This window comes from Ursus americanus, chromosome 1 (genome assembly GCF_024610735.1).
Source record: "Ursus americanus isolate L20-20 chromosome 1, mUrsAme1.1.p, whole genome shotgun sequence".
Classification (NCBI taxonomy): Eukaryota; Metazoa; Chordata; class Mammalia; order Carnivora; family Ursidae; genus Ursus; species Ursus americanus.
The window spans coordinates 22,741,893-22,766,797 of NC_142127.1; the positions used below are offsets into that span (position 1 = coordinate 22,741,893).

The 24,905-nt window shown below is 34.0% G+C and overlaps 1 protein-coding gene across 1 annotated transcript in view; it reads right to left on the reverse strand.

Annotated features, from left to right (window-relative positions):
* LRP1B (LDL receptor related protein 1B) overlaps positions 1–24,905 on the reverse strand; it is a 576,984-nt gene that overhangs the window by 484,471 nt on the left and 67,608 nt on the right. Inside the window, 1 exon segment of the mRNA XM_087859483.1 lies at positions 2,171–2,315. Coding sequence (XP_087715609.1) covers positions 2,171–2,315 — 145 coding nt within the window.

Here is a 24,905-nt window from a genome sequence, read left to right on the forward strand (position 1 = left end):
AATGATACTAATGTTCAAACCTCATGCCCAATTCCCTAGTGGAGCTGGAAAGTCCACTTGACTAACTAGGAGTCTCAGCTCTCCAGTGATCTATGTCAAAAATGATAAATGAAGTAGCTAACTGTACTTTGAAACCCAAAGAGGCAGTAATGTTAACACCTTAAATAATCCTAAATTGCTCATATTTCATACTAATGAAGCTTTTAAGGTACCTGCCATGATTCTGTTAATGTGATTCTCTTTAATACAGATGCTTTTATCAGCACATTCTTTCAGTAAAAATAGCATTTTCACTGAATTTTAAGCTTAGTCATATTATACCATTAATTCCTAAGTATTATAGGTCCTTGTCAAGTTAGTAATACTTTCACAATATGTAAAAAACCTAACTTTACCTGTAGGACCAAACCTTTACAAGATGAGGAAAATTTTGTTAACATGAGCAAAAAAGTGAGCCAAACTTAATATAATAAATTTTTCCTCCAATAAACTTTATTGGTACTGTATCTAGGAAAACTCTATAAATTATATTAATTTACAATGTCAAACAAACCATGTGCTTGTTCATATTTTGGAAAAAAAATGAATACGTTTTTCAATGTCCTATTTGGAAACAATGTATCTCTCCATCTGTTGTATTTTCTAATGTGTTTTCAGGTATAATCTCATTAAGTATAAGACTATGAACTAAAGTTTATCATAGTACTGTAAGTTTTTATACTTTGCAAATATATTGTATTGAAATCGACAAAAATTTATTTATTTACTGAATACCAGTGTTTTATTCTCAATTATATAATCTATTCCCCATGGCCTGAATGACAGCAAAATTATTTATTTTGATACAGAAATGTTCCATTACAGAATTGTTAGTGAAAACGCTCCTGTTCATTATTATATACAGTGATTTTTTTTAAAATGTCAGAGGGGCGCCTAGTTGGCTCAGTCTGTTAATCGCCCAGACTCTTGATTTCGGCTCAGATCATGATCTCAGGGTTGTGAGATCAAGTTCCCTGTTGGCCACCCCACTAGGGGTGGAGTCTGCCATGAGATTTTCCCTCTCCTTCTCCCTCTTCCCTCTCTAAAAATAAATAAATAAATAAATAAATAAATAAATAAATAAATAAGAATTTAAAAATTAAAAAAAAATTCAAGGTAAGCAAATATAGATTTGTTTTAAAGCAATTATTTTCTTTAATTTCTTTTTTCATGAAATTTCAGGAATGATTTCATACTAAAATTTGGCCTATGCTCTGTGCAGGGAAGGCAACCATGAATCTGGTCCTCATTTTGTCTCTGAATGTGTAGGTATGGTTTCCAATTCATATCTCCTATAAACTCTGCCTGATTGGTGGTTGTCACCTCTCTTCAGAATTAGTGATCCCCTTGGTTCACTATTTCTATCTCTACTGTTCTCTGTTTTGGTCTATATGCCCAAATCTTTCAGACAAAAACCCCTTTACATTTTCTTGAAATGTTTTTCCTAAGAAAAGTATGCAAAGCGAAGGATTTTCATACGAAAGACTAAAGTAAAAAAGTATAATACAGAAAAAAATTTTTTTTTCTAGGAAGAGAATTCTGCTAATGTCATGGGTCATGAAGCAAAAACTAAGAAAGGACTAGCAGGTGTGGGGCTGTCCTGGCTGGCATCTCTAAAGTAATTGCCATTTGGGCAACGTGACAAGTCCACCTATGTAAACCATCTGTTAGTTCTCTCACTCCATTTCACTGCACACCATTTGGACAAGCAAAAACAAAAAAGCAAAATGCTTAGAGCCAAACAATGCAGTGCTTTTGGATGTGAAATTCTTACGTTGACATAGTCCATTTGAAGTCCCTCGTTCATTCAGTTTCTGGGCTTACTGTATATATTTGGCTGGAATTTTTTTTTTCTCATTCTTACATTTTTAAATGAAGAACTAGGTAAGAGCTCCTTGAAGACCTGAAAAATTAAGATTCCTTGGGAGCCCTTGCTAATGTTTTGAAAGTTCATTATATACCGTATGTTAAAGGCATTTCTTCTGCAATATGAAGGAGCATTTGCCTCCCCCGCCCCTTTATTTTAACTAGAAGCAAAAATACAAACCTTTCAATTGTTGAATTGAGAAAATAATATGAAAAGAGGAACATTATATATTCACAAAGCGGCACAAATTCATTACAGTGTGACTTGCCTTGCTGTGCTTCTTTATCATACACTTTCATATGAACAACCCCAGAAGTCTTATTTCTCAGGACGGTGGGGTTTCTTCCATCTCTTTTGCTGCAGGTTCCCAGCTGAGCTAAGTTTTGGTCTGCCCACCACAGTTTCTTATCTATAAAAGTGAAAAGATTTCTTCTATGAAAAAGATAATCATCTTATTAAATAATAATAAACAGCTATTAAAGTATAATACTTCCTGATTTCTTTTGTTACATTCCCAAACTCTGTTTCTAAGGGAAACGATGAAATCACTTTTATTCTTTTAGAAATACAAACCACAGTGATATTTTAAAGTTTAAATTTTCCTCCCTCCTCTCCAATTAGAGATTCTTGCCTTACCTTTTCTTAAAAAAAAAGAAAAACACACACAATATAAATAATGCATATTCAAATTAATATGGAATTCAGATTATATTATTTATATACTTAAACATGATCACAGTAGTACTGTATTATATCTGTAAGTGAACGGCAAAATCCAAACAAATGTCCAAACAGCAATTATAAAAAAAAGACTGTACTATTTGTTTGCAATATGGAAGCTTTTAATAATTAGTACTCCCCACTACTGAGTTCCTCATAGGAACCTCTTTTATTTATTTATTTTTTGCACAGCTCATGCCCCTTTCTTCAAAATTTTAATAATGTAAGCTGCTCAGTGTATGTGTTGAGTACATGTATTGAATATTTTTTGTTGAGTGCACGTATTGAATATGTCTCTTAGTAGAGACCCTGCAATGTGCTACAGATTAAAAAAAAAAAACAAAAAAATAGTGCTGACCGTAAGAAAGCTAGCATGCTGGTGAAAATGATAGACTTATTATTATTTTAGTCCAACGATCATACCAAAACTAGAAGGCATCTATTACCATTCTCATTTTATAGATGAAGAATCTGAGATTCATAGGGATTAACTATCTTAATCAAATTTATATACTTGGACTTCTTATCTCCAAAACTTGTGTTCTTTCTAAGACTTCATGCTGAGTGCATTAAAAATTTTAAAGAAAGGCAATAATTCAAAACAAAGTTCATAAATATAAAGGTTTTGAACAATTTAGACTTTTCAAGAAAACCCTAATTAATGACAATTGGGACCATATCAATTTCTACCTAGAAGTTAAAGGTTATTTAATTGTATGGAGAAAACAAAATAGTCTTTACCTTCACATTACATGCATTCTTATTCAAATTCTACGATATTTTGACTGAACCAAAGCCTAGTTTCAGATATTGCAAGAAGGATAGTAATACAGATATCAACAATCATCATCCCTTACTGAACTTGATTTTGTATAATGCACAATTCTAAACACTGCAGATAGATTAATTCATTTAATCTTCACAACAATTCTATTAGGTAAGTACTACTATTATTAAACCATTTTACAGAACACTGAGACAAAGTGAGGTTAAGGAGTTTTCCTCAGGTCATACAATAAATAGTAGCCCCAGATTATAGAACAAGCCCTGAATTTAGAGCCCATGGTTTTAATTTAACCTCTAGTGTCCCCTTCCATTGATGGATGGTGTTTAGTCTTCTCTCTCTTGATTATATATATATATATTATACATACATATATATAGATAGCTTAGATTATTGAGTAGCCCATTCATTTTTTATTTACATTCCTGCATTGACATAAGACCAGAGAAATTCCCTGTGAAGAAAATGAGTAAAGACTCTTACTGTAGGGACTTTATTAAAAGGTGTACAGCATAGTACAGTAGACTGGACACATGTGTGTTCTCTTTCAATTCTTCCAATAAGTCACTGTGATAGAAATATAGAAACACAAAGCAGAAAAACCCATCTATAAACTCATCTAATAAACAAGAGAATTAGGGGCATATGAGTAATGTATAAAAGATGGTATATAAATGGAAATAGGAAAATGGGCAAATAGGCTAAGTTGAAAACTGGAGCATGATTTTTTTCCCACTCTCAATTTTATTTTATACTCCAATTAAAAATAAAAATAAGATAAAATAAAATGTGATTTTTAAAATAGAAGAATGGAAGTCATCCCTCTCCACAGAACTCTGGATGACCTTGATTTCAGCTTGTAAATAATACATTGGGAGTGCTAATAAAGGTTAAAAATAGGATAACTAAGTGAAGATATTTTTATATGTAATATCACCTACCACCACCATGCCCTCAAACCCTTGCTCTGAATTTACAGAGGGTTAGCAACTGAGAGAAGTCTCAATTAAATACACAACCATAGCTCTTTTTAAAAATACTCAGCAAAAAGTTCGGAATGTGACGTCTGGTTCCCTGCAATAATGTTCTCTTCATTCTGACATTTGAGGGACCCAAAATCTGATCCCTAGCTCCCATCTAAAGCAAAATCTGCAAGTCATGGTATCCAATGCTATGCAGAGTTCCCCGTGAGAAACCCCCTCTCCAGAAAGATACCAAGTAAAAAGATTTTTATTTTCATGAAGGAGGAGGAAACCCATGATAGACATCCAGTTCTCCTTTGTTATACATTATGGGAAAACGAGAATCTCCAGTTCAATGAGAAAAGCCAGTAGAGTAAAAAGTAAACACTAAGATAGACATAAAGACACATAAACATAATTCAAAAATATCTTTAAAAATTATCAAAGGCATTCAAGTACATGTCTTGTTCTAGAAAAATTAAAGATGCTGTAACAAGGAACAATGAAAGACAAATTCTTAGAACATTAAAAACATGTGGTTGAGAAAATCTTCCATAATACAGAGGAAAAGAGCAAACAGATAACATGATAAAAAAGGAAAGACAAGTTGACTATTAGTCTAAAATGTCACATAGCCAGCATCACCAACCTGAGTAGAAATCATTGGATTCTGCCATGCATTTACAGGAAAAAAGAAAAAAAATCTGTCAATTTTACATAAGAATGTCCTTAACTGAACAGTAAAAAGTATTAATTTTATTAAATCTTGACCCTTCAGTATATGTCTTTTTAATATTCTGTGTGGTAAAATGGGAAGTGTGCATAAAGCATTTCTGCTGTAAGCTAAAGTATAATTGTCTGGAAGAAATGTATTTATGAGATTTCTTAAGCTGCAAGAAAAATTAGCTACTTTTTTTTTCTTGAAGTTTTTATTTAAATTCCAGTCAGTTAATATACAGTGTAATATTAGTTTCAGGTGTAGAATTGAGTGATTCATCACTTACATACAACACCCAGTGCTCATCTCACTACATGTGCCCTCCTTAATAACCATCACACATTTAACCCATCCTTCCACCCACCACCCCTCCAGTAACTCTCAGTTTGTTCTCCATAGTTAAGAGTCTGTGAGTCCATTTCCTGGTTTGCCTCTCTTTCTTTTCTTTTCCTTTTTTCTTTTCTTTTCTTTTCTTCCTTTCTTTTTTAATTAGCTAATTTTTTCATAGAATATCATTCTTTACTTGAAAGAACACCTGACAGATAATCTATGCTTATTCAGACCTAGGTATGTGGCAGGTATTTCTCAAAAATGAATGAAATGGAGAAGAGAGTTGGAGGACTGACAATACCCAACTTCAAGAATTACTATAAAGCTACAGTAATTAAGACAGTGTGGTATTGATAGAAGAATAGACAAACAGATCCATGGAACAGAACAGAGAGCCCAGAAATATACCCCTATAAATACAGTCATCTGATTTTTGACAAAGGAGCAAAGGCAATACAATGGAGCAAAGACAGTTTCTTAAACAAATGGTGCCAGAACAGCTGGGTGTCTGCATACAAAAGAATGAATCTAGATACAGACCTTACACCCTTCACAAAAATTAACTCAAAATGGAATATGAACCTAAATGTAAAATCCAAAACTGTAAGACTCTCAAAAGATAACAGGAGAAACCTAGATGACTTTGGGTAAGACATAACCCATGAAATAAATGATTGATAAAATGGACTCATTAAAATTCTTCTGCTCTGCAAAAGAAAATATCAATACTTAGAAAACAAGGCACAGACATGGAGAAAATATTTACAAAAGGTACATCCGATAAAGGACCATTATAAAAAATACACAAAGAGCTCTTAAAATTCAACAATAAAATGAATAACCCAATTTAAAATAATGGGCCAAAGGTTGACACTTCATTAAAGAAGATATGCAGATAGAAAATATGCATATGAAAAGATGCTCCACATCGTATGCCATCAGAGAAATGCAAAGTAACATAACAATGAGATACCACAAGCACCTATTAAAATGGCTAAAATTCAGAACACTGACAACACCAAATACCAGTGAGAATGTGAAGCAACAAGAACTCTCATACACTGCTGATGAGAATGTAAAATGGTACAGCTATTTTGGAAGAAAATATGGCTTCTTACAAAATTGAAAATACTTTTACCATATGATCCTGCAATCTACTCTTTGGTATTTAAGGAGTTAAATGCTTATGTCTACACACACACACACACACACACACAAACTTCCACATAGATTTTTACAGATTTATTCATAATTGCAAAAATTAGACTTGACTAGAAAAAAGAAAGGAAAAGAAGAAAGGAAAAAAAAGAAAAGAAGAGAAAAGAAAAGAAAAGAAAGAAAAGAAAAGAAAGAAAAGAAAAGAAAAAACATCTTTATCCCTAACCACTAGAAGGTAGTCCACCTATGTCAGACTCCATGTTCCTTACCCCAAAAGTCACTGTCCTCCCTGTCAACTCTGTTAAAGAAGAATAATTTCCACAGACCAACATTCAAAATGCCAAGCACATTCTTTTGCCAGCCTCCTGGTCAATAGAGGTGGCCATGTAACTTAATCTAGATTACAGTTTCAGGGCAGGAGGAGCTTCTAGAAGTAACACAAAACCATGCTCTGTCTATGTAAAAAGTCTCTGAGGATAACCAGTTGGCTTCTAATGGGGCAGTACAGAGTTGTCAAATAAATGGGAGAAGAGGCAGAACAGAAAGAACCATGTCCTTAGGATAATGACCAAAGAAACTTGTGCCCAGAAAAGACTATAAACGCTCAGATAACAGCATCTCACTAGTGACCAGCATGAAACTACGACCATAGATATACTAGAAAAACTGTTCTAGGTTGTTGCTGTCCTCTAAAAACATACTGTTCATCAATCCTAATTCTTACTCAAGATTTTTCAAATTTCCTAATTATATGCAGCCTCAAATTTAAAATTTCTTACCAGGTATCATGACATAATCTGAATTGATTCTATCTACTAAGATGTCTTTCTAACTTCCCTCTAGTACATGCATTTAATCCACTCTTATCACCTCACCATATTAATTTATTCATTCATTTTTCAACTAATATCGGGTATCTATTATATTTATAAAGTACTATTAGATAGTGGGAAATGAAAGACAACGTCTGCCTTTATAGATCTTATGTTCTAGTGATGGAAAAATAAATACATAAACAAACAGGAAAGAAACAACTTTAATTCCTACAAATCAACAGCAAAAAATAAGTAAATAACCTGATTGAAAATAAGAAAAAGAGTTGAATAAACATTTTTCTAAAGAAGACATGCAAATGGCCTACACATATATGAAAAGATGTCCAATATCACCAATCATCAAGGAAATGCAAATCAAAACCAGAATGAAATATCACTTCACAGTTGTGAAGATGGCTAGGATTAAAAAAAAAAAAAAGATAACAATGCTAGCAAGGTTACGGAAAAATTGGAACCCTTGCACACACTGCTGCTGGGTAAATAAAATGGCAGAGACACTACAGAAAATAGTATGGAGGTTCCTCAAAAAATTAAAAATAGAACTATCACATGACCTAGCAATCCCACACACCTAAGTATATATTCAAAGAAACTGATGTCAGGCTATCAAAGAGATATTAACACTCCAATGTTAATTGCAGCATAATTCAAAATAGCAAAGATATAGAAACAACCTAAATGCTTATTGAAGGATGAATGGTTAAAGAAAATGTGACATATACATACAATGGAGCATTATTCAGTCTTAATAACGAAGGAAATATTCTGGTAGAGAATGTTGATAATGAGAGGGTATCAATGTAAGGATACAGGTGGTACATAGGAAATCTCGGTATTTTCTTCTCAATTTTGCTGTGAACCTAAAACTCTAACAAAATTAAGTCTTCAAAAAAAAAAAAAAGGAGATTTTGCCGTATACAGCAACAGGGATGAACTTTGAGGATATCACGCTAAGTAAAATTAGCCAGTCAGAGAAGGACAAATACCTCATGATTCCACTTATATGAGGTATCTAAGCTAGTCAAACTCAGGAACAGAATAGAATGGTGTTGCCAGGGCTTGGGGAGAGAAGAAAATAGGGAGTTGCCCTTCAACAGGTATAAAGTTTCAGTTATACAAAAGCGGTAAATTCTAGAGATCTGCTATACGATATTGTGCCAGTAGCTAACAATATTGTATTGCACACTTGAAAATCTGTGAAGAGGATGGACCTCATGTTAAGTGTTCTTATCGCAATTTAAAAAAAATAGGAAAGAAAATAACTAAAAACTTCTATTAGTGCTATGAAGAAAACAGGCATAGTTCCATTTTTTACTTATGTTGGTTTCCCCACCTTCGTCTGCACACAATTCCACTAGGGTCACCCTTCATTGCACAAGTAGAACCCCACCCTCAACAAAGTATTTCAGACTAGGATATCCCACATTGTCTCCTCCTTCTCACTGACGCTAAGCTGTCTACAGACAGAATCACATGGTTTTATATTTAATTGTTGCTTTTCCCTTTCTTTTCACTTGTACTAATTTTGACTCTTTATCCAGAGATGAAAGCTCTTGAGAACAAGGATCCTGTCTTGTACTTCTTTATATTCTTCACAAGTGCTTTGCATTCTTTTGAACTGAGCATGATGTAGAAGTTTCCTATAAACATGTGAAATGATTAGGGAAATAAATATTCCTAAAAATATCTCCCATAACAAATCATAACTTAGAAAACATTTAAATAAAGCCATCTCTCCCATTCCCTGTTGATATTATCTTCTCAAAAATACCTCTTTTTAAATATATTTTTTCAAGGATCTCTCGAACACAAAGGACTTTGGTTTTTACTGCGTATTGCTTAGAATCACATGTGCTTCTCTCACTTTTTTCTTTCTCACATTGTTGTTGACTTGAATATATTAGAATCTTCAGAAATTACCAAAATGCAAAGACTGCTTGCTTAACTTGATGTCAGTAATTAAGAATATCTCTACTTCACAATTATGGGTTAAATTGTGTCTCCCAAAATTCATATGTTCAAGTCTTAAGTCCCAGGACTTTAGAATGTGACTATTTTCAAAGATAGGGATTTTAAGAGGTAATTAAGTTAAAATGAAGTCATTAAGATGGGTCCAAATCCAATATGACTAATGTCCTTAAAAGAAGAGAAAATTAGAAGAGAACTAATATATAGAATTATTAAATCACTATATTGTACACCTGAGACTAAAATAACACTGTATGTTAATTATACCCGTATCCAAAAAAAGAGAGACGGAGAAAGAGAGAGAAAAATAGGACAGAGATACATACACACAGGGAAGACCCAGGGAGGAGAAGACACCCATCTGCAAGTCATAGAGAGAGGCCTCAGTAGATACCAAGCATGCTGACACCTTGATCTCAAGACTTCAAGCTCCAGAAGAGTGAGAAAGTAAATTTCTGTTAAGCCACCCAGTCTGTGAGGCTTTGTTATGTAGCCCTAGCGAACGAATACATTTACTAATAGACCTATTAAAGGAATTTATGAAATATAAGAATTGACATAAATAACAAATATAAATTGATTCTGCCATACAGTCTCTAAAATCTTCATTCAAAAGACAATGAGAAAGAGGAGGAAAGGACGGGGAGGAGAGGAGAGGAGAGGACAGGAGAGGAGAGGAGAGGAGAGGAGAGGAGAGGAGAGGAGAGGAAAGGAGAGGAGAGACAAGGGAATTAAATTTACTGAAATGCGCTAAGTTCTAGGGCCTTTGCTAGGCTCTGAACATAAGCAAATATGACTGTCTCATTTAATCATCATAAATGAGATGTGATGTGTTAATACACCTCCTGTTGTTAAAGATGAGCAAACAGAAGGTCAGAAGGTGACCTTCTCCAAGGTCACACAGCAGAAGCATGGTGGGAACTCTCAGTTGCTATTAACTGAATTTCAATGCTCTTTCCACTGCACAGCTCTGCACATAAAATGGTATACCCACTAGACTTAATAGCACTATATCCTGCCATGCAAAATTACTTGATAAATATAAAGTTTGGTCCCAAATTAAAAATGGTTGAAATGTATGTTTCAGTTATTACATTGTAAAATTATAATTACAAAGTTTTAAAATTTTAATAAAGCCTGTCTTCTTAAATATATTATCAAAATTGATAGCTTATTTTTTAAATACTCAGAATATGTACTTTGTTGAACTATACCAGAACTATTGAGATCCATATTTTAAAAAGTATATTTTTTCAAAAATTAGCCCTTTATATTTAAAATATAAAATATAACATTATGCCTAGTTACATCTGAATTACAGATAAAGGACAATTGATTTTTATATAAGTATGTCCTAAAAAATACCTATACAAAAAATATTCATTTATATGAAATTCAAGTTTAACTGGGTATCCTGTATTTTATCTGGCAGTTCTATTATCTCTACTCTCTTCTGAAACCCCAAAATTTACAAGAAAGCAGTGAAGAAGGCATAAGCTTATAAAGACAAGGAGGTCATTATAAAGGAAAAAAAGACCATAGCTATAAAAACTGTAGTGGGTTGGAGCGCCTGGGTGGCTCTGTCGGTTTTAGCCTCTGCCTTCAGCTTAGGTTGTGATCCCAGGGTCCTGGGATTAAGCCCTACATCAGGGCCCCTGCTCCACGGGGAGCCTGCTTCTCCCTCTGCCTCTGCCCCTCTCTCTCTCTCTCTCTGCTTCTCATGACTAAATAAATAAAATATTTTTAAAAAATTGTACTGGATTAAAAACATTATAATTGGTGACTGACTTTATAGATAAAATGAAAATCTAGACCTGCAAAGGGAGGAGGCCAGATACAAACTACTCTGCACTGCAGGACTTCAGAATAGGTAAGAAACTGGGAACGTTCAGGCCTCTAAAGACAGGGAGTTAGATGCCACTGAAAGAAAGATGACTGGTTTAGTCTGTTTGAGAAGGAGTTAGAGTCAGACGGACATAGCCTAGACAGTGCTGCTCTTTACACCTGGTCAAAGAGTTAGAGAAATACCCTCTGGAGAGGATGACCGAGGACACTGAAAATAAGACACAACTGAGAGTCTGGATATTATCAATAAATAAAGGGATTAAGTGATAATCTACATTAGTGGTTCTCAAATTAGAGAATAAAATAGAATCATCTGGACCCCCATTCAGTCATCAGAAGTAAAAACCAGACAGTCATCTCTTTGTCCCTCACCTCCTCCACGGTCTCACCCAAGTGCCAGCCAGTCTGAGTAAGCTCAGTTAATTCTTCACCCTTATTATCTCAGCAATGTTTTATCTCCTCTCCATTCCCAATGAAACTGCGGAGCTCAAGGCCTCAGCACCTGTCATTCTCTCATTGCTAAGGAAACACTAGAGTGATCTTTCCAAAATGCAAATCTGAGCATATCACTCTTCTGGTGCTTAAAACTCTCCAATGGCTTTCCCCTGCCAACCCCCTAAGCAGGGCACAAAGGCCATCCATGATTTGCTGCCTGCTGAATTTTCCATCACCCGATCTATTACTGCCCCCAGTGCTCCATGTTCCAGGACTATTGAATTGCAGTCAACTTTCAGTTATCCCGGGATAGATTAACCATGTTGTGGCAGAAACATATATAGAAATAATCAAAAGGCAGCTTATCTGTAAAGAGAAATAATTAAAACTACTGTGAATAAGAGAAATACATACACATCAGGATGAGTCTATCATTTCCATTTGTATAGGAACTATTACATTTTTACATTTTCTCTCCTGCAAATCAGAAACGCCCCTCCACCTGGGCAATATGTTTGCTTCCAGCAGCAGTCTGTTAGCCTGTTAGCTGCCCTTCTGTGCAGGAGCAGCTCTCTGTAGTTTGTCTGAAACCTGCAAAAATCTGTTCCTTACGGTTGTGATGGAACTAGACGTCTCTTTGCTCTGCTTAGACTTGGTTTTTGTTGTTTTTCTTAAACAGAGAACTTGGAAAAGGACAGTGAAGGTGGGATGAAGAGCACTGCAGAACAAAGCCCAGAATTCTGTCGAAGCCTTTGTGACCTTGAACTGACAGTTATGGCCCTAAACTCTCGATTCATTGTTATATTGAGAGCATTGCCTCATTGAGAGCTGAGGGGGCAGTCTGAGGTTATAGGGAGAAAAACTTGAGAATGGCAGGTAATTTAATTTCCAAGTTGATGGCTTCACTGTGTTGCCAGTGAACTAGTATTCCTGCAATGATGGAGAGAATGACAGTGAGAGGGAGGAATTAGCTGACAAAGACAAAGCAGCTCCAAATAACTGCTTGCTGGGGTGTTTAAAAAAAAAAAAAAAGTAGAGTTTATTCATGAAAATTGATGTTACCTAAGATAGTTTTCATTAGAAACAGGGAGTGGAGAAAGAGCAGGAGGAGTCTCAAATAACAGAACAGGCTATTTGAACATTTTAATTGCATACATTTGTATTAAATATTCATCCTGTATCACAGTTGTGTTTAATTGTGCCTGAACTATGTTCTACCTGTGTCCTCCTTCCATTTTCCATTATCCCAGTTAATAGGTTAATAAATTGTTGATAGTATATATAATTTTCCAAAATGATGATTCCCAAACATCTCTATGCTTTTTTGCATTTGCCCCCAGTTTACTTCCCTACCTCCACTACTATATCCACCTCTACTCCCATTATCTGAATAATGGACATATTTTCAGACTATGTTAAAATGATACTTCTGTTTGGAAGCTTTGATTGCCTCAAAAGGGGAAGTGGTTCACCAGATTCTTTGTGTTCTGTGATTTGTGTATAATTATATTATAACCTTCATAATCCCATAATACTTTTTAAATTTACATGTATGTCTCCTTATTTAAAATGTAAGATTCTTTAGGGCAGGAATTACGTCTTATTAACTCTCATCCTCCATACATATGCCAATGCCATTCCCATGAATGGTTTTCAAGGCTGTAGTAGGTGAGAGAATGAAATTTGGAGTCATACATACCTCCTTTGATGCCTGGCTATGACACTAACTCACTGGGTGATCCTGAGAAACTTACTTGGACCCTTAATATTTGTCTTCCCATGTATAAAATGAGAAAAATTCTACCACCCTCACATAATATATGAAGTATTAGCTAAGTAATTCGAATGGTAAAGACAATAATCAGTAGCTTACTGAATAAACGAATGAGTCAACAGAAAATCTGAAACATATACATGAATATACTGATTCTATTACATAAACAATTAAGAAAAATATTCTACTCATTATTAGTAGGAATGTGTGTGGAATTACTTTTTCAAAATGACAGATGGATATGCATCATGTTTCTATGATTTTATACTACTTCTCTTGTGGCTAATGAAGGGTAACATAATTTGCAACCCCAATAATGTGCCACCCCTTTGTCATAAGGACTATTTTGATGTGATTATTCTGAGAAAAAGCAGACACAGGAGAAGCTCTGAAAACAGTAGAAGTTACCCTTTTGTAAGGGATATTTATGTTAGAAAGGAGGCCTGTACCACGAAGAGAGCTAATACCAGAGATCACCTGTTTACCGGAGAAACTTCCTGTATAGCAGGGCAACCTTTATTTACCAAGCATTTCCTTTTCTCACCTTCCCATTAATTGCCTTCTCCCCTTTGAAGTCCCAGACCCCTGTCCCTTTCCTTAGCTAAGGATGATATATAAACCTCAATTATCTGGCTGCCTTTCCAGTCTCCTATCTTTTGGGGGCTTCTGTACACACACAAATTATTTTTTTCCTGTTAATCTCCCCTTTATTATAGGAAGCTCTCAGCCAAGAATCTTCAAGAGTAAATGGAAAATTATTTTTTCTTCTCTATACTAGTCATAATCATTAGCATGGAGGTTGGTTGAAATTAGTAGTGTAATTCTTGACAGTAGGAAAGAATTATGCTATTTTCCTATGGTGATCACTCCAAAGGTGATCATCAATTCCAAGTTGTACACAAGATAACTTATTTGGGTAGGTAAAATAAAATATTAGAACTTCCATTTATAGTTGTAAACAAGTGAGATATTAGTGTTCAAAGAAAACAACTTCATTCTTTGTTTGATATTTACTTACACATTGTTTAAGTGAAAGGATTAAGAGAATAATTTCCCCCCTGTTAAGGGCCCCCTTGCTTAAGAAAGGTCTAAAAAGGGTTAAGTTAGGTAATGGCTTTCCTCTTTTGGACTGAATTGTGTGTCCCCAAGATTCATATGCCAAATCCTTAACCCCCTATGTGACTGCATTTGGAGACAGGGTCTTTAAAGAGGTAACTAAGGATCATGAGGTCATAAGGCTGGGGTCCTAACCCAATAGAACTGGCTTCAGTTTAAGAAGAGACACCATAGGGCACCTGGGTGGCTCAGTCGTTAAGCGTCTGCCTTCGGCTCAGGGCGTGATTCTGGCATTCTGGGATCAAGCCCCACATCTGGCTCCTCCGCTGGGAGCCTGCTTCTTCCTCTCCCACTCCCCCTACTTGTGTTCCCTCTCTCGCTGGCTGTCTCTCTGTCAAATAAATAAATGGAATCTTTAAAAAAAAAAAAAAAAAGAAGAAGAAGAAGAGACACCAGTAGTGTGAGCACAGAGTAAAGATGACAAGAGGACACAGTGTGAAGGCAGTCAGATGCAAGCCAAGAGGCCTGAAGACAACAGAAGAGAAACAGAACCTGTTGACTCCTTTATCTTGGAATTCCAGTCTAGACTTGTGAGAAAATAAATTTTTACTGTTTAAGATACCCAGTCTATAGTGTTTTGTTATGGCAGCCTTAGCTGACTGATACACTACCCCATATCTACTAGTTTGTTAAAAGCTTCCTGGGGAAGTTATTAAAAAGAGTCTGAGACATTTTGAAGGACCAGGCTGAGAAGCACAACTGAGAGAAAATTCACCCTAAATTGAAAGCAGAACTGAACCTTACCTCTAAAATTCATTCCATTTACCTACATCCAAATTCTTTCTAAGATCTCTATTCCTTCCACTTCCACTGGTACCACACTAGTCCAAGCTATCAGTCTCTCACCTGAACTCCTATACCAGCCTCCTGAAGTTTCCCAGCTTCTATTCTTGCCTCTTCCTTAGCCCAGTCTTCACACACTAGCAAATAATATTTTTAAAACACATCCAGATTACAAAACTCCTGTTTAACCCTTCAACTGGCTATTAGAACAAACTCCTTAGTCTTTACCATATTGGGTACCTTCCTCTGGATCCCTCCCAGTGGCCCTCCTCTTCTCTGGAACAAAGCTCCTGCCACTCTAGCCATGTTAACCACAATATGCCAAGCACTTTTTGTCCTTAAGGCCTTTGTATTTGCTATTTTCTCTGCCCAGAAAATTCTTCCTTGGAAATTTTCACAATTTCCAAGAGAAACTCCCAAGTTTCCAGAGAAACTTTCTGTATAGCAGACAACCTTTGTTTACCAAGCATTTCCTCTTCTCACCTTCCAAACAGCACTCTGGCAAAAACAGTCCAAATAGCACCTCTTTGGCAAAAATTTCCCAGAAATTCTACTCTGTTTTCCAAACAGAGATAACCAGGATGAAACTCTCTGTTCCTGGTAATCAAATACCATATAAAATAGTATCCAGGAAGAATTAATCTCAGTAGACTTTGTTCTAAATATATCTTGATTATTCTGTGCAGGTCTTGGTTTTTAGTTTTTGGAAGAAGCCTGAAAGATGGGAAGACTTAGAAGATAACAATCATGATGTAGAAGGGTCTGAGAATCATGCCATTCTGAATGAAATTAAACAAAACAAAATAAAACAAAACTAGGTTTCTTACCAGATAACTCAGGTGAGGAGACAGAGCAGGGAAAAATAGTCCTACTGCTTTCATCAACTGACAAAATGCTTATGAGAGCAAAAGAAGATGAATGGTAAGGCCTTAAAAATTTCGAAACAATTTGACCCAGAAATGCTACATCTAAAACGGTATCCTAAGCTCAGTAAATAACTACTTATTAGGATAGCCATCACAATATTTATAATTTCAAAAAAAAAGAACTTTAAAAGTTAATATTTATATGTAAGTGATTATTTAAATAAAATATCATATAAGTATATGGCAGAATATTATGTAAACATTAAAATGACATTGTAGAAACACTGATCTAGAAAACAATGTTTAAGACAAATTAAAAGTGAAAGGAAGTTTACGTATAATCAAAAATATGTATGTCATAAATATTAACACAAGCTTTAAACCACAGTTTTATAAAAAAATTCTTGATATTTTGAAAATGTTACTATTTTTGCCCATTTTAAAAATAATTTACTGTATTTGCATTCATATTATGTAACTTCAACTTCAATTTCAATTAATATAACTCATTTTTACAGGGTGCTTCTTGAGCAAATTTTTTTTCTTTTAATATATGAGAATTAACTAGCATTTTATCCTGGTTTGACCACACAGCATATTACAAGGTTCCACTATTTTAAAAATTGCTTCAAATGACTGTTCTAAATTAGATAATTTGCTGTTCTGTCCCTATTATTAAACTATGAATATTGTTGTTGCAGTTACTACCCAACTCTTGATACTGCCAAATAATTAATGTGATAAAATTTACTGATTTAGAAATACACGTGTGGGTAAATATAAATAAATTACTGGGGAAAAGGTCAAAAAATAAATAGTCACAAATGATCTTTGGTGATCCTATTTAACAGGTTCTCACCTCTCCCAAATAATTTAATGTATCTATTCCCTTGAAAATAAAAACATGTAAAACCTCTATAATGTAGCACAAGTCAGGGGAAAAGCTGCCTATTTAAAAAATCAGTTATTATGTCATTGCATCTCAATACTTTCAATTGAGTTGAATGAGACATATGTCAGCTGGAGCATACTCTTGAGTCAGAAAACAAAAATAAAATTGTTTTATAAAGTGAGCATCATTCTACAATCCTTTATTTTATAGTTCATTAAATCATGAGTGTCATATTTTAAATATAAATTAGAAAATAAAGAAGAATGCATGTGCCCTTTATAAAGAAATCCAGAATGAGTCTCCTTATATGATCACTTCATTGTGCCCTCATTTTTATAACAAGAAATCTACTAGAGAAGGACTCTATGTTTGACAGTGATCACAATATAATTTAGTTCCCGAAAAAGGAATGTAACTCTGAATTTGCAAATAATTCATTTTCCATTATAGTTGGGATTAAAAAAAATGGTCACTTATTGATACAAATTTTTATGAAGAAAGATGATCTGGAGATGTGATTTTTGTCATTCTACACCAAGTAATCTCCAACTTTGACTAGGTTTCTCACAACCAGAATTCCCTACAACAAATCTGGATGGCACAATATCATAAGGAAGAAAAATACACACACACACACACACACACACACACACACACACTATACATACACGAATGCTTAGATGTAATTTCTATGGAAATGATTCGGAGGTATATTCACTATTTCAAAAAAAGAAAAACATGTTTCGAGGGGGTTGTTCAGATAAATTTTTAAATAATAGAACATGGTTAAATAACTTTGAAATTTTACTGACAGTATGTGTTATGCCTACATTCTATAACTATAAAGCTTTTATGTATTTTGTCCATTCACAGAAATATAAGAAATATTCCAGCTTAAGAGGTCTTCAATATGTTTGCCACCATTAAAGGCAATCTTGGTGATGACAAGGTCAAATCACCCTTTAAAAAAAAAAAAACAGATAAATGTTTTTCTTCTAAATTGAAATTGTAGTAATCCTTACCTTGACACATGTATTATTTTTGTATTTGTTATTGCACAAACTAAAGAGTCCTCTTGTAAAGGTTTCTGGGTCACCCACCTGTCCTTCTAAAACTCATCACATCTTTTAAGCAAAGCTCCTACCTCTATTCTAAGATTCTAGTCTTTTTTCCTCCCATACATAATCTCATTTGGAGTCACTTCAGAGCAAAATAATCTTATCACTGGCCTTTTGAGTGCTGTCCATCTTTGAAACATCTACATTATAAGCTACACAGAACAATTTTACATACAATTTAAAAACCTAAAAGCATCATATTTTTAAAAGGTGCACCTGATTTATGTTCTTTCATTTTTCCCCCTATATAACACAGAATATTCCTTGAATGATTATGTTTAAACATGGAGCAGAATTAATTAAAATTAAATTGATGAGGACATTTCTTTCCACTTTGTAATGCTTAATATTCTCTCCACATTATATGAGACTGTGCTGATGCTAATAATGGAAAGGGGGGAAAAAAGAAATTTAAATATACTAATGCCCAGGTACATTTTTTTTTCATTTACCTAAATCTAGGTATATATGGCCCCAGAAGATTCTTTGTGATTAAATGCCATCTATCCAAGTCTAATTTGAGTCTACCAGAATCGCCAAATAGCAAAAAGGGCTCAAGTTTGATTGTTTAACTTCAGTTTAAGTGAATAATATTCACCAGATCATAATACGATTCCAAGTTATTTGTTACTTTCCAACATGGGATAATACATACAGAATATTGGCAGACTTGTGGAATGACCTTTTTGGTTCTCTTGATTCATTTTCAAGATTCATTACGTTGCTGTTATAATTATATTAACTCAAAAATCTATTATAAATCTAAAACATGTCATGTCTTTTTGTACTCCACACACTTTTTTTCTTTTTAAATGAAAGAGGAGATATGGGGCAATATAAAACAATTATGCCTCTACCCAAAGAAAATATGCATTATCAAATTTGTTCTTTTTTAATTCCATAAACATGAACAATGTGCATTTATTTTTCCTGAAAAAAATGATTCCAGAAAAGTTAACCTTTAACAGTTTATAAAGGGGAGACAATCACTATTTAATGCTTTTAAGTATGGTAAAGCTGAGATGATTTAATTATACCATTTATGTTAATGAGACCATTCTCTGATCACTAATTATAATCTGGTTACAAAAATAGTACTATGATGTACTTTGCAATTGTAGTATTTATCCATTCTGTTAGGTAATTAGCATTAAGAAGAGCAACATATTGGAACACAGCAATTTAAGGTGACAAAAATTGCTGGAATAGTATCACATATAGTCCTTTGGAGATTTCTCGTAGTACTTTTAATGTAAATTTTGATGGGCTATTAGTTTTCATTAATGGTAGTTTGAGTACTTAGAGAAGACAACTATGTACTATACTTAGTGCTGGGCAAACTGCCTGGATATATTTCATATATTACTGTTACTTTAATGAATAGTGTTATGGCAATTAGAAGACTGATGGCTTAGAAAATTTAGGTGGATATATTTGAAGTTCTTTGCACTAAGTGACATTGCCTGGTGTACACTAAAAAGTATCTTATCCCTTTTTGAAAAGTATGATTTGAAAGGAGAATTACTTTAAATATATAGCATAATTATAGTGCATTTAAAATAAACTGGTTTCTAGATATCAAATTACAAATAGAGATGCAATAAGTGTAACAATTAAATCGCTGGATTTTTTTGCTGAAAAGCATACGTAAACACAATTTTTAAGTAAATAGAGTATCTTCTGAATCTTTTTAAGTGATATGCTGTTTGTTCAGCTTTTGACTACTTGTATTTTTAAGTAGAACATGCTTACATAATTCAAGTATAAACACAACAATAATCATGTAAATATCTAATATAAGTGCATTGATGATCTGTATATCTAAGAGAATTAATATTTTTTCAATCCTTGCGATAGCAACTGGGGTTATTTTTCTGAACTGTTTTAAAGACTCAATTAAAAGAACCATTTTCACGCATTTTATTCCATCTTTCATGAATGCTTTCTACTGAGTAATTTTTTATAAATATAATGATCTGGTGTCTAGAGATCATTCTCTCAAAAAAAAATCTGTTTTTTTTTTAAATAAGTTAATACTCTTTCTAAATCCAGATATTTTTAACTGGTATAATACAATTGCATAAACATATAAATCATTAAAGCTTTTAATTTTAAAACAATTGAAAATCAAGCAACAAACTAAGAGTTCTTCAAAGCTAAGTGTTCTAAATAACTGTAATTATTTTCTTCATATGATTGATTTTATGTTTTTTAATTTCTATAAACATTAACCATAACAGCTTGAAATAATCATATTTACTACAAATTTCTCTTCTTTCTTATTAAAATACATAATTATTAATAGGAACATTGTATGTAATAAATTGGAAATAAAGCAAAACACATGGGGCAGAACTAATTCCATCATCATTAAGAATTTCATAAACATGAAAGCTAAATCTTTAGAAAAGTTATTGTAGATAGCTACTTCTAGCTCATACTATAAGCATCAGTTAACTATGTATTCTATTTTAGTAGACTACTTTAGCGGCAGCACATGATATATCAAGTATTTTTTAAGCAGAGTAAAACTTTCATGGAGAAGGAAAATAAATTAAATGCCTATAGCATTAAAAAAATAGACTGTCCATCTAAAAGTAACAGTTGTTCAAAAATATGGTCAAATAGTCAATTTCTACTTCTTGTTCTTTCTTCCTTACATGTTCTCCCCCCCCGCCCGCCGCATACCTGAATGACTCACTTCCTCACTTCCTTCAGATTTTTGCTCAGCTGTCATTTTCTAGTGAAAATTGCCATGACCTCTCTACTTAAAATTGTAATTTTTCTGGCTCCTTCCTCTCGACTCAACACTACACTCCTTACTCTTACGCCCTGATTGAATTTTCTCCATTAGTACCTTCTATCACCTGACAAACTTTATTTCACTTGTCTATTTGCTTATACACTTGTTTTCTCCCACTGTGAATATCAGCCCCTTAATGATGGATGTGTTACCTGCTGTAAGCTCTCTTGTATTCCTAGCACCTAACTTAGTGCCTGGCTCATAACAGTCACTTGCTAAATTGCTGGAGGACTAGACGAATTGAATTTGGGACAAATAAATAGCTATCTGCATTATAATACACAATATATAAGACTAAAATACATATAAACAGAAAAGACACAAATCCAGACTCTTTTTCATTACATTACATTTAAAAGAAAGAAAACAGAAGGAGTCTTTTTGATCTACGTTTCTCAACCTCAGCACTACTGGCATTTTGAGTCAAATAGTTCTTGTTAGGGAAGGCCACACTGCCTTTTAAGATGTGTCCTCGTATCCCTGTTTTATACCCACTAGAATGAGAGCAGCAACGTCTCTACCCAGCAGTTGTGACCATCTAAAATGTCTTCAGACATTTCCAAATGTTGCCCGATGGACAAAATTGCCTTGGGTTGAGAATAACTTGGGTAGTGAAAAGAGCTCTAACTTTGGAGTTAGAATTATGTTAGTGACACAGCTTTGACCTTGGACAATCCACATTGCTTGTAGCAGTAACACTGCAGTCACAGTACATTCTTTTTGCATGGTCACTGTGTCTATTAGGCACTAATATGTGTACATTTAGAGAGTAGATGCTCTGTAAAAATAGTTATTGAGATAAACAGTGCAGCATAATGGATAAAAATATGATTTTAAAAATATATCTAGATTTGTGTTTTTAACTAAAGAAATGCATACGTACTGTGATAAAAATTGGAGCATTCTCTACAGACTTTTTGAACCTTGCTATTTTTAATTTAAAAATATATTTTGGCTAATAGTTCAAACCAATATATAGATTTACCTCATATTTAATAGCTGCATTATATTTCACTATACAGATATTTCATGATTCATTTGGCTAGTCACTTATAATAGATATACAGATTTTTTTCCCTTGACACTTCTAATCACAAGCACAACTTCAAAGTATGTTCTTGCATACATCTCAGTGCACATATCTTAGTGCAACTATGTCTAGACGAAATTCCTAGAAGCAGCACAGGCTTTAAAGTCTAAGAATCATGGACTGGAAAGCTTGCTATACCATTTATTAACTATGTAACCGGAGTGATTAATTTAGGCTGGCTGAGCCTCTGCTGGGACCTCTGGAATAAACAGTCCTAATGATACCTGTCTCAGGAGATTGCTGTGAGAATTACATGAGGTAAGATTTGTAAACTAAAAACAAGAATGCTTTATTTATTTAGACTGTCAATTATTCTTATTAAAGAGAATAATGCTGTTAGGTCTAGCTGTGAGAGACTATCCTTAAGAGCCCAAACCATTCCAAACACTAAAGTTTTTGTTTCATTTTGGAAGTCTTTTATTTGTGTGTGTTAATGAGTATTTTATTTTCTTCTTCCATTAAGCTGTTTAGTTTCTTTGAGAAGAAACACGATCCAATATAACCCTTCTTTTCTTGCATTTCTATATGCATATGTATATACAATAATTGCCAGAAATAATTGACTATCTTTTACACATTGATCTTATTACTCATTTTTCCCTTTCCAATTTAAATCATCATATTATAAAATATTTTCTTTTCAAGTTTATTTCAATACATATTTAAATTCTACATTAGATTTATGGTTGTGATCATTCTGCATAAACATGCATGCTTTGAAATACATTTTGATTGCTGTGGCAGATGTTTTTGCATGTAGATGGTCATTGTTTTATTTATTCATACATTCTATTACTACTTATTGAAATGTACTCAGTGTAAAGCATCTTGCTGTGTGTCATGAATGATGCATATATGAATAAAGTGTCCCAAATTATGGTGAAGTGAGACAGATTCACACATTAGAAAAGACAAAAAATATTCCACTACATTAGGAAAATACAAAAGGGTCCGGAGGAGAGAAAAATCTCAAATTACACTAAGGTAAAGTTGAAGTAGGCCTTCAGGGGTGGCATTTCACCCATTAGGGTAGCTGATAAATATGGAAAGCAGTCAAGGAACAGGAAATAGCAATTTAAATAGAAATAAGTAGGGCATAATCAGATACACGGGAAGTTTGCCTGGATGTATCACCCCTGACTGATGGGAAACAGGGGTAGAGGTAGGTCACATGAAGAATCAAGTTATGGCTAGGAATGTTCTTCCTGATAGTGGAAACAGAACTTAACTTGAGTCAGGATCTCAGGTGAGTTCCACAGGAGTGAATGTTCACAAATCTCATTGACCCTAAATTTCTTTTTTTATAAGGTGGGACTAATACTGCTTTGGGTTTTAACACATCTTACTGACTCTAGGTCCCTTTATCCATAACGTCAAACTAATAATGCCTGACAGACAACTTTTGGTGAATGAAAAGGAGTTAAGTTACGAGTGCTTTTCAGCCCCTGAAAAGTTATGGCTAAGTCAGGGGTGCCATAGCTGGTCTGAACATAGCCAAGTCTTGATAGTTTGGAAAGTGGAGATTCCGAGACTGAAAAAAGGTTAAGGGGCCATTCAGTAGCCCAAACAAAAAGTTAAGAGTCTAGGGAGACTGTGAAAGAAAGACCAACACACCAAACAAACAAACACACAACAGAACAAAGGGGCAGAGTTTTCGATTGTAAAAGAAGTCTGTCAATCCAAGGGACAGAGAAAGAGATAGATAAGGGATTAAAAGAAAGAAGAAAAGGAGGGAAGGGAGGGAAAACTTTCACAAGAAGCATGGACTTGATTGAAACTAAGTTTCAGCCTTTTTTCACATGCAGAGGGAGAGAAATATTTAGCAAGCTTTGATTTAAAAACAAAACAAACAAACAAAACCCTGCATTTGACTACAAGTAGACTTGCATTGTACAAAATAGGAAATGATTCCTTAAGGTGGATTATTAAGTTAAGAACTTGAAAGTTATCAGACCCGTTGCCTTGTCATAAGAAGACAGCATACAGTATCCTTCAGCATACAGTATCCTTCTAGATAAAATTTTATTTTAAACCTGTGAGTCTTCAGTCTAAGGATTGTAGCAAGACTAAATGCACCACACTCACAGACTGTCACTTGCCATCATTTATGATATTCCATAGATCCCATGACAACCTGCCATAATAATTTATTTCAGGGAGTAGAGTTGGAAAAAAAAAAGGCTTTTGATGATTTCTGCATGCCAATTTTACTGAGTTGTTTATTGTATATATTTTTTTCACATTCCTATCATTATTTACAAGGTATATTATCTACCTGAGGAAATTCATAACAAGCATGCAAAGTGAGTGCTAGATATGCTTTATTTTTAATAAACCCTAACATTAGTCATTACACTAAGTAATATTTTGCTGAAAAGAATAAAGATACATTAAAAAAACCAAAACTTTGAGAAATCAGTCAAAAAAGTGTTGTTAGTTTAAGTAAAGACTAATTTTTTGCCATTAGCTTAGCATTTCTTTCAGTCAGCAGAGACAGACAATTGTAACTGCTTTGTTGTAGAAATTCTCCTGGGAACACTGGAAGCATCTAATCCCCAACAATATTAACACTGTATTCATTCTTGAGCAAGTAAATATGACCTTCTCTGATACTCAGGTGGTTCTGGAAGCATTTTAATGTGTCAGTCTTGACTTTCCCATGACAAACTATCCATATGCTAGGAATCTCCATAGCAGCTATTATGACAACCTCAGATCTGTGAAGTGAGCCTATGAAAAGTATAATCAAATGTCCTTAGGAATTATATTTGTTATAGCCTTCCAAGGGCTCCCTAAAGAGC